General features: G+C 46.7%; 1 protein-coding gene across 6 annotated transcripts in view; it reads right to left on the bottom strand.

Annotated features, from left to right (window-relative positions):
* The window catches only part of RREB1 (ras responsive element binding protein 1), a 124,289-nt gene that overhangs the window by 66,550 nt on the left and 45,395 nt on the right, over positions 1–12,344 (bottom strand). For 3 of the 6 annotated variants that reach the window (XM_030041860.2, XM_030041858.2, XM_030041862.2), the window contains exons 2-3: positions 4,880–5,005; positions 154–273 (exon numbers count right to left, since the gene is read on the bottom strand). Coding sequence is in view for 1 of the 6 variants with exons in the window: in XM_041118327.1 (XP_040974261.1) it covers positions 154–273 (120 nt within the window). In the remaining 5 variants the exon portion in view is untranslated. Of the gene's footprint in view, positions 1–153; positions 274–4,879; positions 5,006–12,344 lie in introns of those variants that run through there. The other 3 variants (XM_041118327.1, XM_030041861.2, XM_030041867.2) reach the window with 1 other exon arrangement.

The raw sequence follows: 12,344 nt of genomic DNA, 5'->3' as shown, positions 1-12,344 counted from the left end.
GGGATGGGGAAAGAAATGTATGCACCAGTGCTTCTGCTCAAGGTATCTTATAGTCTTCACACAGATAAGGGGTATGGATGTGTAAGAAATGTTTCTACAAGCCTATTAATGCCCTAATTTACAGAGTCACACAGAGCTAGTCAAACCAGTTACCTTCATTTTTATCCCCTGATTGACTGTGGCTCTCTTCTTGGTTGCTGGTCTCCTCACTTAGTGTAGTATGTATAGTAGCGTCTGGCTCTTCAGCCTCTTCTTCAGCAGCACCCTCTAGCACTACATTAGGGAGAAGGGAAAAAGAGAAAGGGAGTAAGTTTTTCTGGAAGTCATTTTAGCAAAATAAAGACTACAGTCCTTTAGTTTGAGGGCTCCCCTGACTGGTACATAGGTCTGATGACAGAAGCACGTGAACAGCGCCAGCTCAGTCAAGCGCCCACTCCCACGAGTGGCTGGGCCCTGGGCTGGGAGATGCTGCTGCCTCTGCCAGTGGTGAAACCTGGGCAAACAAAGAGAGGAAACCCTTACCAGCTTGGTCCCCAGTATTCAGCCAGTAAAAAACAAGCAGAGGGAGAGGAGAGAGCAAGTTAGCATATCACTGAGGTCATCACATTTGGTTAAGAAGCTGGAAGAATATTCTGCAGCTAGAGAATTTAAGTAATTCAATTTCATACACACACTCCTCCCCCCTTCTCTTCTTGGAGGATTAACATTTACTCCAATACATGAATTCATAGTGACCTTTTTCTTCCTTCTAGCAGTGGTGAAATGACTACTGAGGTTTCTGGGACCATTTGGCACATTCCTCACACTCACTGCCCAAGGTTTCCAGATGAGTTGAAGGCACAAGCAACCATCGTATGTGCCGACAGAATTTCACCACACCCCTTTCTGAAACCACAAACTTATCATGCTATCGCTGGGATTTCAGGAAAGATGCCTGTTCTGGCTGGAGAATGACAGGGCAGTTAAACATCATTTTTAGAGGTGACAGGGAACGATCGATGCATGAGAGGAGTTCTCTGCCCACAGCGCCCATGGGGATAGCCTCTGGAAAAGGTTATTTGTAATATGGAAAACTACTGATACATTTTTCATGGAGACATACACCTTTATAACCTTACAAGCAAAATACTTATTTCATTATGGAAACGAACACACTGTGGACATTTCATCTCATCTCAGATTTACCAATTGCATCCAGCAAACTTAATACAGGTTCTCCTTTTTTCAGAAAGCAGAGATCATCGGCCTCAGACTGTGCTTAACTCAACAGGGTTTCTTCCTTTTAAAAAAATACATTCTCAAGGATGACATGCAAATCAGTCACATAACACATGTTCAAATGCTGTTTGAACAGCATTTGCAAACAATAAATGACTACGTTATCCCAACTACTGATATTTTAGAGCGCACAAGAAAAGGCAAAGAGAAAGGGCCCAACCTGGGTCAAGCAGTTCCTCATTTCACACTATGCCAGCCAAAGCAGCAGATGCAACTGCTACATTTAACTGCTGACCCTCTTATGAGCAGCACACAAATAATTTGACATAGAGAGCCAGCGCAGTCTAGAGACAAAACCTAGGACCCGACTAAGCCCAGTGTCTAAGGCTCTGGATAACACCAACTTCTTAACAAACACTGTTTTCAATATGCATATTCAGAAACAGGCAAAAAGACTATGTTTATGCTATCCTGAACAATTCAAGGTAAATCTTCCCTAGTCACTTTTGTACTTTTCTGCTAAGAAAACACTAGTGGTCTCTGCAACGCAGGGATTTCTTGATCCAAGGTGAGGCCAAGCACCCATCCTTCTGTATTTTCTCCAGTAATTATGGGAGCTGTTTATTTGTTTGTCTTTATTTTGTTTGTCCTTAACTGTTTTAATTTTGCTGTTATTCTGTTTTTAAAAAAGGTCCATCTCATTCAAGAGCAACACAGTTTTTTTTTTTTTTTTCTCTTGATCTTTTTTTAACCACTTGTGTGGTACCTGACTTAATTTTGAATAGAATAAGCACAAGAGAGTTATTTTCGAGACTGACCTAAATCTTCTAAGTTGCTTGCTGTATCTGCTTAGTACCACCAAAAATAAGGACCAGTTTAAATTACTGGGACAGATTTCTGTTAAAACAATGCAAATAAGTGCTTTAGCCCTTAAAAGAAACCTAACCAAACAAAACAACTCTCCCTTCCAAAGTAGACCACTCCTCTTTCAGTCAATACCTAGGACATTAATGTCACCACCGATTCATCCTGGAAAAAGTCAATCTACTGTGTAACTGTGAAGCCTCCTGTATTGGCCAACTTTAAGATAGCTGAGGAGCTTCGCAGAGAACTAGAGTCAGAATTCCTAGTGCTGCTTTTGGCAGTGAAAATGGGAAATGTTCATCACAAAGAGAAGAGACAGGCATACATGCACACATTAACAAATCTACCTCCCGGTTTAGAAACACCTGCCAGCTTGCTCTCTGTTCTTCTTTCAGGAGGAAAACTATGTATTGTGCTATTACAGCCTTTTGTAATTTCTATGAACCAACAGTTACTTTATTTCTGAATCTAAGTATCTTCCTGCTAACACAAAGATGTATAGTCACAGACTTTGTTTTTTAAAACCATTTTCCGTACATTAAAAATTTCCTATTTTGGAAGCAGTCAAAAGATCACAACTTCATTTCTGCAAAAATAGGTATTATTGTTGCATGCTTTTGTTTACATACGCATTTTCCACTCTCTCGCATGAAGCAAAATGCACGAGTGAAACAAAGACAACTGCATGAGAAGCACACACCGATTTCAGAAGCATAACTTTCTATTTGCAATAGGATATAGAAACAATAAGAATACTGGGCCAAATCACTCCTTCCTGTGGGAAAACCCGTGGCAGAGCGCCTTTAGGCAGGAACATACTGAGAGATTTCTCTTGCAGCTTTTTTTTTTCTGCCCTTTTTTTTTTTTCTTTTTTTAAATAAATGCACCACTGAGGATGGGAAAGTGTGGTTTTGTTTGTTTTTTTTTCCACAGCACCTATGAAACTCAGGGAATCAGACAGGCAGCAACCAGCATGGATGCCCTGTGCCAGGCTGCCTTCATGACTGCAAGCCTTCTCAGCTCACACCAAATGCCCCTGCTTGGAGGTCATGCTGATGAAGCCTTCTTCCTCCCTCTCCCCAAAAGAAAACAAAGACCTCCAGGAAAGAGGACAAACAGGAAATAGGCTGGCAAACAGTGCAGCCTCAGGTTGCATTCAACATCGGACCAAAGCCTCTAGGAAACAGGGAAGTGGTCACAAGCATTCGAGTCATCTTTTACTTTGAAGAAACCCCCCAGTGCCACAGTCATCCTCTATGAAAAGGAGGAAAAGCAGAGAGCAAGCGACAGAGAGTGCTAACACATGTTGGGGGGCAGGGACCAAACAAAACAACACAGCAGCCCTCTTTGCATGGCCACACCAAGAGACCTGGCTCTTCTGTGGGAATGTGTCCCCTCCACTTGATGATGTTGCTGAAACCATGAAACTGGGGCAACTTCGATCCCACACAGAAACCCGAGGGGCCTTTAGCTCCTGCTTTTGACAGAAGCCCATGCCTGATGCCTCGCATAACCAGCTAATGGGAGAGTCCCTGAGAAAGCAGAGCTAAAAAAAAAAGAAAAAAAGCCTTGTTGCTTCCCATTCAGTCTGTACAGGAAGACACTTGCTAGACCTATTTCCTCCTTTGGGATAAAGTGTGACTCCACTCTATGTTAAAGCTGAGCCCATCAACAGTTACTTCCCCCCTTTGCTTATGTGTATTTGTTTGTATTTAATTTTGTTGTTTTAAGACCACTCTCAACAGTTAGAGCTGCTTCTCCTTCTGGTGAAGAGCATCACAGATGAAGCAAAAAGGAGAACACAGGCCACAGGGGAAGGAAGAAGAAAAGAGAAGAAATGATGAGTCTTCAGAGTCACAGTCACTTGACTTGCCGTTGAGAGGTGGCTACAGAAGCACGGAGCAGCACATCCTGGCCCCTGGGAGCTGGTACAAGTCTCTGCTCCAGATTGCTCCACTGTCTCTGCACATGAGCTCTCCCTTTGGAATAGATAGGAAGAAACACACAATACAGGCAAGGAGGGGGAAAACCTGGTGTGTAGCACAAAGCTGCTCATTGTTCTGCCTTCTGAAAAAAATCCACATTAACGTTAAAGTACAAGCCATGCACTAATTGGGCCAGGGAAAGATTAACACTCTCAGCCAAATACTTTTATTGGTTTCATTAAACATGCCGTAGTACGTAGTACAGAACACGGGGGGAGGAGAAACAGGGGAAACAAATGACAGTTTTAGGAATGTGCACCCCCACACACATGCATTTCAAACCACTTTTCCCCGTGAGGCCCAAACAAGAATCCTGAGCCTTCTTCATCATTTCCATCTTAGCAACGCTATTAGCTTATTCAAGGCTTTCCCACCACTTTTTTTCTAAGTGGTAGAAAAAAACCCAAGGATCATTTAAATGAAGGCCAGACCTTCTAGTATACAAATTTAGACGAGAACAGAGCTTCAAAGACGGATATCACATTTGAATAAACAAAAGTTTACCATTTACCCTTGAGATTACAATACCTAAGAATCGCTACGCTGCGCTCCAAACGGTCTCCTACTAAGCTTCTACACAGAGAAGCAGATTTTACTCCCAGAGCACATGGCAACGCTCCCAAGCACAATCACTCCCACCCCAAGAGATGCACACAATCACTCGCACTACATTTTGAACATGATTTTGCATCAAAGCTGGCAGGAAGGAAAGAGGGTGAAAAGGCATCGTGGGAAGAAAAAAGGGTTAACGCTATTCAAAGCACTGCCTCAAGGCAAAGGAAAACCAAACGAAAAAAGTTTTCCCAACTGACCTTTTTAATACCAACTCTGCCCTTGCTACTGAAGTGTTGGTGCTGACTCGGCACCCCAGCGGTAGAGAATTATACTGGCAGCGTCACCTCACTGTCACCACTGCTGGAGCACCAGTACAGAGCAGCCTATGGGGAAAGGAAGACAAGCATAAAAAGAAAGACAGTGGCATGGGAGTATATGGTGGTTGTTCTTTCACTTAGCATTTGGTAAAAACTAGGAATGTTATCCCAAAGGTTTTGAACTTGTACCTGTAACTAATGTTTTCCTCTAGGGAAAAACAAAACCAAACAAGAAAAAAACCTAAAAAGACAACAACTGAAAGGAGCAACATCTCTTGAAAGGTACTCTCTGAGCACTGAAAGACAGACTGCTCCTCTTGCTATGAACTCTCTGAGCTATTAGCGATACAATTGTTTTACCTGTGTTAGCGCACATGTAATACTTTGCTTCCTAAAACAACCCTACAAATCCACAACATCCATATGCCTTTTCTTACCTAACGTACATACACAGATACACCCAGGCACAGAATAAACAAGCACACACTCATGTCCGTGCCTTAAAACTGAGCTAGGGACCACCTTCTTTTTGGGGGCAGGGCAGGGGAAGAAGCACCAAACAAGAACAAGATGACTCCATATTTCCAGATTATTTTGTATACGGTTGCTACAACACCTAACAGTTAAGCTAAATTTTAAATATTCAAACATATTTACTCCTCCTGCTTTATTTCCTTGTGTGCATGATGGGATACGCATGTGCAATTAGTTTTTATGTAGGTTTTGAAAGTCACCTTCTGATGACTTATGGACCACTAATGGTCCTCAGGACTGTGGCTCAGATGACCAAAAGCATCTCTCCATAAAGCATACCAGAATTTGAACTTGGTTAATGCCTTAAGCAAATGACAACTCTGAATCACCGTGATACTCTGGTATTACATTGCTGTAATACACTGAAAACAAGGAAGCTATATTAATCTAACAGTGAGAAACCCAGGCAAAGCAGGGGTTTCCTGGATGAAATTCACCTGTATGATCCAATTGGTTTACAGCAATGCATGGAGACACCAGGCAGCCTCAATATAAAATGCAGTCGTACCTATCTTCTTGGCCCTGTGCCTAATTTGCTAACTGGAACAGGGTACCCACGTTTGCTCTTTTCACAAGTGCTGCGTGCTGTGGGAACAGCCCTCACGCAGGAGCCTGTGATCTTGCTAGGCTAGAAAGGAGAACCAAGGCACACGCTGCTCCAGCAGTGAGAGTGAAAGCAAAACCCAACAGCCCCCAGGCTCCCAACAGGAAAGCCCAGGTCTCCACCAGCACGCTCTGTAGGCACCTCAGAGGGTTTGATCTGAGCCTGCACCGAGCTCCCGACCAGCACTGCCATTCTCGGCAACAGCAGCACCACACAAAATGCACAGCACCGCAAGAGCTCAGCAACCTGTGGCCGCGTTTAGGCTCAACAGCTGCTGATTTTGAGATTTTTTCTAACGCCTCAGCTCGCCTACCCCCCAGCCAAAGAAGTATCTACGAGCTGTTCCTCGTCCTCACTGTTCGTATCAGCTTGTGGGTGAGCACCTGGCCCTCCAGGAAGCCTTTGTCACCAAATTGCAGTCAGCTTTGAGAGCTTGTTCAAGCAAAAAGGATACTGAGATTTGAAGACATCTTAACAAACCTGGGGCCACGAGCACCACTTTTAGACGCGCGAAAAAATAAAGTCAGGGCAACAGCAGAGTAAAACATGTGGCTGTAAGCAGACATCCCTCCACTCCTTCCCGCATCCACGACTGCAAACAGCCCTCCATCCTCATCCTCGCCTGCCCGCGCAGCCGTCAGGAGGCCGGCGGGGCCGGGGCCGGGGCCGGGGCCGGCTCCCCCCGGTCACCGGGAACCACGGAGGGGAACAGGGGACAAGACGGGCCGAGGGCCTTACCCGGCACATCCCCTCCCCTGCGCCCTCCCCGCCGGCTGAGGAGGGACACAAAAGCAATACTGTCTGTCCTTATAAGCTCTGCTTTGCATGTGTTCGGGGAGCGGGGACAGCTGTGCGGACGGCTCGCAGAGTTCCAGGAAGTCGATGTGTTTCTTGGCTTTGACTCCAGTTTATTTGCCTTAGATGAAGTGGCGACCCGAGAAAGTCCCTTCGCGTCCCCCCTGGGCTGGCACCGGCCGCAGCGGGGCGGCGCTCCTTGGGACGCGGCCCGGGGTCTCTCCCCACACCGATCGGCCTTCCCCCGTCCGGCTGCCGCGTCTCTCCCTCGGGCCAGCTCTGGCCCACGTCCCAGCGGGCCAGGGGACGGCCGTGGGAGAGGGTGGGAGCCCAGGGCAGAGCCAGGGATCGGAGGGAGCGGGCCCTGAAGGCTCTTCCCTCGGCAGGCGGGATGGAGGTGTCTCACGAAGGCGGGAACAGGTCAGGCGAGCGGCGTCACGCTGCCTGCCAAAACCGCCGCTGCCCACACCGCCCCGAAGGAGCCGGGGAGAAGGCAAGAGAGCGGAGGGGCAGGGGGAAGCCGAAGCGAGGGCCGGCCGGCACCCCCATCGCACGTGTCTCCCGGCCCAACGGCCGAGGAAGGGGAGGCACGCCTGCCCGAGGGCAGCCCCGGCCACCCCGGGAAGCACAGCCCCGGGACACAAAACCTCGTCTGCTGCTGCTGCTGCCGCCGCCTCAGACAAGCGAGAGGGGATGAGGGATGCAAAATGAGGAAACAATCTACAACGTAGCTCTGTGGGTTTGGGGTTTTTTTTTTTTTTTCCGTTTTTGCTTTGCCCTGCCAAACCCAGTTAACTTAAAACCGTGAGCGGGGGGGAAGCTATAGGTTGATGTCCCATCACCTACATGGCTAAGCAAGCACCGTGCTGAGGGAACGAGATACTTGTCCAAGAGCCCGAGGGGTGAGCTGGACGGACTCTGCGCTTGGGAGAGCCAGATGGAAAACATTTCTGAGTAACCGAGAAGAAAAGCAACCTCCCCTCCAAACAGTCCGAATTACAGCAACCCTCGGCTCCGACTGAGGAGCGGCTGCAGGGACGCGGGGCGGGCGAAGCGGGACGCTGGGCTCGGCCGGGTAGCTGTGACGGAGATGCTGACATCCCCGACAATATATGGCCAGTCTAAACCATGGGATATCTTGTCCTTTTAAGGTGGGCCAAGAGCAAGCATCTGTGCAGCAGCAGCACAGCCCCAGCCTGCCATCAATAGCCCCTGGTGTCACTGAAAAAACAGGGGCTCCTGTGCCATACCAACTGGCCCTGCAGATGCCCAGGCACCCACCCCAAGAGGAGACAATCCGTCTGGTTGTTCCTCCGCACAGCATCACGGAAACAAGATGGAACAGTAGTAACAAGAGGAAGAAAAGCCACAAAACCATGCAGCCGGGCTGCTTGCTGGCAATTGGCGCCTGCAGCTGTCGGGGAGGGAGGGAGGGAGGGCCTGTCCCCATCCCTGTCCCTCGCCCTGATGGCCAGCAGCTCCGCCAAGTGCAGATTTGGACCTGGGACTCGAGGCGAACGTTTAAAGTAAATCTCCGGAGGGAGAAAAGAGCAAAGGTGTCACCCCCTCACACTTGCTCTTCGCACGTAGCCAGAGCTGTGTGTGCCCAGCAGGACGGGTTCAGCAGGGATTAGAGAGGCAGGATGAATCACACCAAGGAAGATGCAGAAAAAAAATCTCCTGTGCTAGTGCCCTGCTTCTTGTGCAGCACCCTGGCTGCGATCCTCTTCCCCCAGGATGGATTTAAAGAGAGCTTCACAGAGGGCCTGAATGCACGAGCAACTTTACAAAAACCATTCTGGAAATAGAGTACGCTAAACCAGGAAAAGACTCTCTCCTTTCGGAATAGCTATGTCCCACATGGCATTTCACCACTGTAACTGCATCCACATGCTAGCAAATTTCTTTGCACAGGCAAGCCCAAGGGGGAGAGCATTGGTTTGCTTACTGCAGAGACCCCAACACATCCTTTGCAGCCCAACCGCGCTGTCTTTGCGGGAGACGCCAGCGCACTCACTGCTTGGAGCACTGTACCAGGTAGAATGCCAAAGCATTTTACACCTTGCAAGATAATGCAGTAAAATCATGCACATGAGAAAAGAAAGAGTAGAAATTACAGGGATTAAAACTCATTTCCTGGTGGTAGCATTGTCAACCATCATGATTTTATCATGAGCCCTGTAAAAATCTGATGGTGTTACATTCCTGCACAAAAATCTCAAACTTTTTTTTTTTTAAGTCAAAGTTCTAGTTTTGCGGGTTGTGGAGAAAGGACAGAAACATTACATGTTCAGCAAAACAGAACAAGCAAATTGAAGTGACTAGATTAATTTTAAAGCCTCAAGCTTTTAACTATAATCACGATCTCAGATGCTCAACTTGTAATTTCTTAACAGACAGGGATAGCAACACAGAGTGTCCCTTCTTTACACAACGCATTTTGTACCTTGGAACATATACCTTCCAGAAGTAAAAGGGCTTTTTTCTTTTTTAAAGAGGGAAAAGAATCGCAACATCTCAGCACGTTTCTAACGTTTTATTTAAAAGCCAACACAGCTGCACTTTAATGCTACTTAAAGATGAGAACCTCCACCAAATTACCAAACTCATTTTAAGCAGAAAGAGATTCAACATGCAAATATTTTGCAGAAAGAATGATTCAAGAGTTTGCAGCTCTTCTCGCTGCTCTTTTCCAGGGAGCATGACTTGCTGACAGGATTAACTACTGCCAGGCTCACGAAGCTGGGAGACAGCTGCCACATGGCAGCCATTTATTACAAAGCTCCACTCCTCTAAAGTTAGGAAAGAGGCAGACTATTTCATCTGTGTTATCAGCAGGGTTCCTCTGCTCCGCAGGCTTCAGTGACTAGGCTTTTTCTAAACAAACACCTCCTTTTCTCCCCCACCTTGTTAACATCATTATCTTCCTGTCTTCTGTTTCTGGTCAGCACAGGAACTATTCCCCCCATCACACTCTCCAAACAACAACAACAAAAATCTATAATCAATACAACTTAAAATGTTCTGAAACACACATACCCCCAAAATAGATTTTTTAATTAGAGAGTTTTAGCTTGAAATTTTAGGAGGAGAAACCACATGCCACAGGGAGGAAAGAGAGATGTGCTGAAGCAAAGGGATTCAGAAGTGTGCTGTACAACCCTCACTCTCCCATGCACCCTAGGAGGCATTTGTAATGCAGCCTCCAACTGCAGTATCCAAAGCGGCTACACAGCTTTTTCATGAGCAAGATCACCTGCAGCGCTCCTTCCTAGCTTGTACCTCCACACCAGGCAGACCCTCTGCAGACCCACAAGCCAAAGCCAACTGCTGCCCTGCACCGTATGAGGCACAAACAGGACTCAAGTCAACCACCTCCTACAGTCTGCTAAGGACCAGGAACAGATATACACCATCTGCATCATCTCCATGTGATATTAAGCATAGGTGACCATTGGCTGCCATTCTCCTGTTATTTTAAACCAGAGTTAAGAGATACAAGCTAGCTCTTTAATATTACCTGAGGTTATTCTAGATATGTATTTGCCATAGACGCCAGAGTACCACAAATCACTCAAACTGAGGTTTATTGCTTCCTCCAGGTGAAGGGAAAACCCAGCCTTGAGAAAAACGTCTCTCTCCTATCACTGATGAACAAGTTGCCACAGTCTTGTGAGCACACCCACTGGCTTATACCAGCTGGGCAGGTAGCCTTCCGGGTTGTTGTGGAGCTCTAAATTTTGAAATACAGAGTTGCTTTCTTGGTTTAGTTAGGTAAATTAATTACAGCAGTAGATGGTGCTGGCAAGCCTCTCCAAGTTGAGATCCTCACAGGAAAGCCAGTAGGAAAATTTTAAACAGCAGTGCTACTGCCAATGGTATTCTTCAGTACGAGTTTTCTTTCTATTTTGAAGTACACACAGTGAAACTAACCTGTGGGAGGTGCTTCCTGCACACTGACAAAATGAAACAGCATCTGTTAATTTTCATAGACTGCAACATGCATGCAAAAAAGGGCACAGGGATCCAGTTCAACAATTTCTTATGGAATTCAAAAGTTGCTCAGCTTTATCAGGTGAGTACAAGAAGCCTTCTCAGAAATGACGTATCTCTATCGGACTTGAAAAAAGATGTATTTTCAAAACAAGTACTGCATACACACACACGCACGCATGCACAAATCCCCCTTCATCCACAACCACATCCAGCTGCTGACCTTCCAAGTTCCTTGTAGTATAGCCTTTGCTCTGGGACTTTAAAAGCCTAGCAGGCATTTCTAAAGGATTTTAAAAAGTACACAGGCCCAGCCTTGTAAAAGCTCATGAGGAATCCATGGAGGTCATCGTGGAGCTTAGACAGTCTGCAAACAGCATAATCCACGTGCTGGTGAGGTAAGGAACAACCAAAGTCGGGTGGACAGGGCTGAAGACTTCTGCAGCGACTGGCTCCTCCAACAATGCTGTAAACCCTGGAGGAAATTCCTGCTGATCTTCAAAGCCCTTCAGTAGGAACAGCCTTAAGTTTCCTGAACATGAGCATTCTGGTTGCGAGGCCACAGTCCTCTTATGCACACAGAGAAAAACACAAAAACAAAGCAAACAAAAAAAAAAAAAAATCCATGAAGGTTAATAACTGCAAATAACCAGCAAGACTGATCCTCTACTCTGCAATGAGCTGTCGGATCCATCCAGTAAAGTTCTGATGTTCCTTGGCACAACGGCCACACTGATGATGCAGCAGCTTACAATCTCTGCAGCTTTCCTTTTTCTGTTCCAGGCAGTCCTCCACACGTGTAGACTCCTGGAACGCAATACTCAGTTGTTCGGACTAGGAGGGGATGCTACAGCCCGTAGCTGTACAAGGTGTCCACCATAACTATACCAAGACCATTACAATACGCCGCACTGCCAGCAGAACTTTGGGTACAGCCTTCAGTCGCCTGACGGGCTGCACAGGCGACCATGAGTAAAGGGGAGTCTGGACACCTGCACACTGCAAAGAATTGCAGGAAGTTTATTTCAGGAACGCTGGGGGGGGGGTGGGGGGGGGGGGTGGGAGTGGGGGTGGGGAGGGAAAACAGACAAAATTGTGAACAGGTTTCTTCAGTAAGTGAAGTTTCAAGTTGCTATTCCTCCAGCCAAAAACGTCTGCTGCTAGTCCAAAACCACCCTCCTCTTCCAAAAAAACAATTCCACCGCTAGTGCTTCACACATTGCCATCAAACAGATGATACAGACAATTCTTTCCACAATTCACGTATGAAAAGGGGAACTCATTTCCTTCTGCTGACTCCCATTGACATACAATATACCAAAACTTTAGCCTGAAACAAACTATTATGAATTATGCATAGGTTCAACCCAATTCTGGGTAAAGTAGTAGTTGCAAGTGTTCACCCCAGAGAATAACAAACAACAACAAGAAGTCGACCAAGTGGCCTGTGCACCCACTCACACCCACCCCAATTTCTGC

The sequence above is a fragment of the Aquila chrysaetos genome, chromosome 18 (assembly GCF_900496995.4).
Source record: "Aquila chrysaetos chrysaetos chromosome 18, bAquChr1.4, whole genome shotgun sequence".
Classification (NCBI taxonomy): Eukaryota; Metazoa; Chordata; class Aves; order Accipitriformes; family Accipitridae; genus Aquila; species Aquila chrysaetos.
The sequence above is the reverse complement of the archived record's forward strand: the minus strand, read 5'-3'. Positions and strand labels throughout refer to the sequence as shown.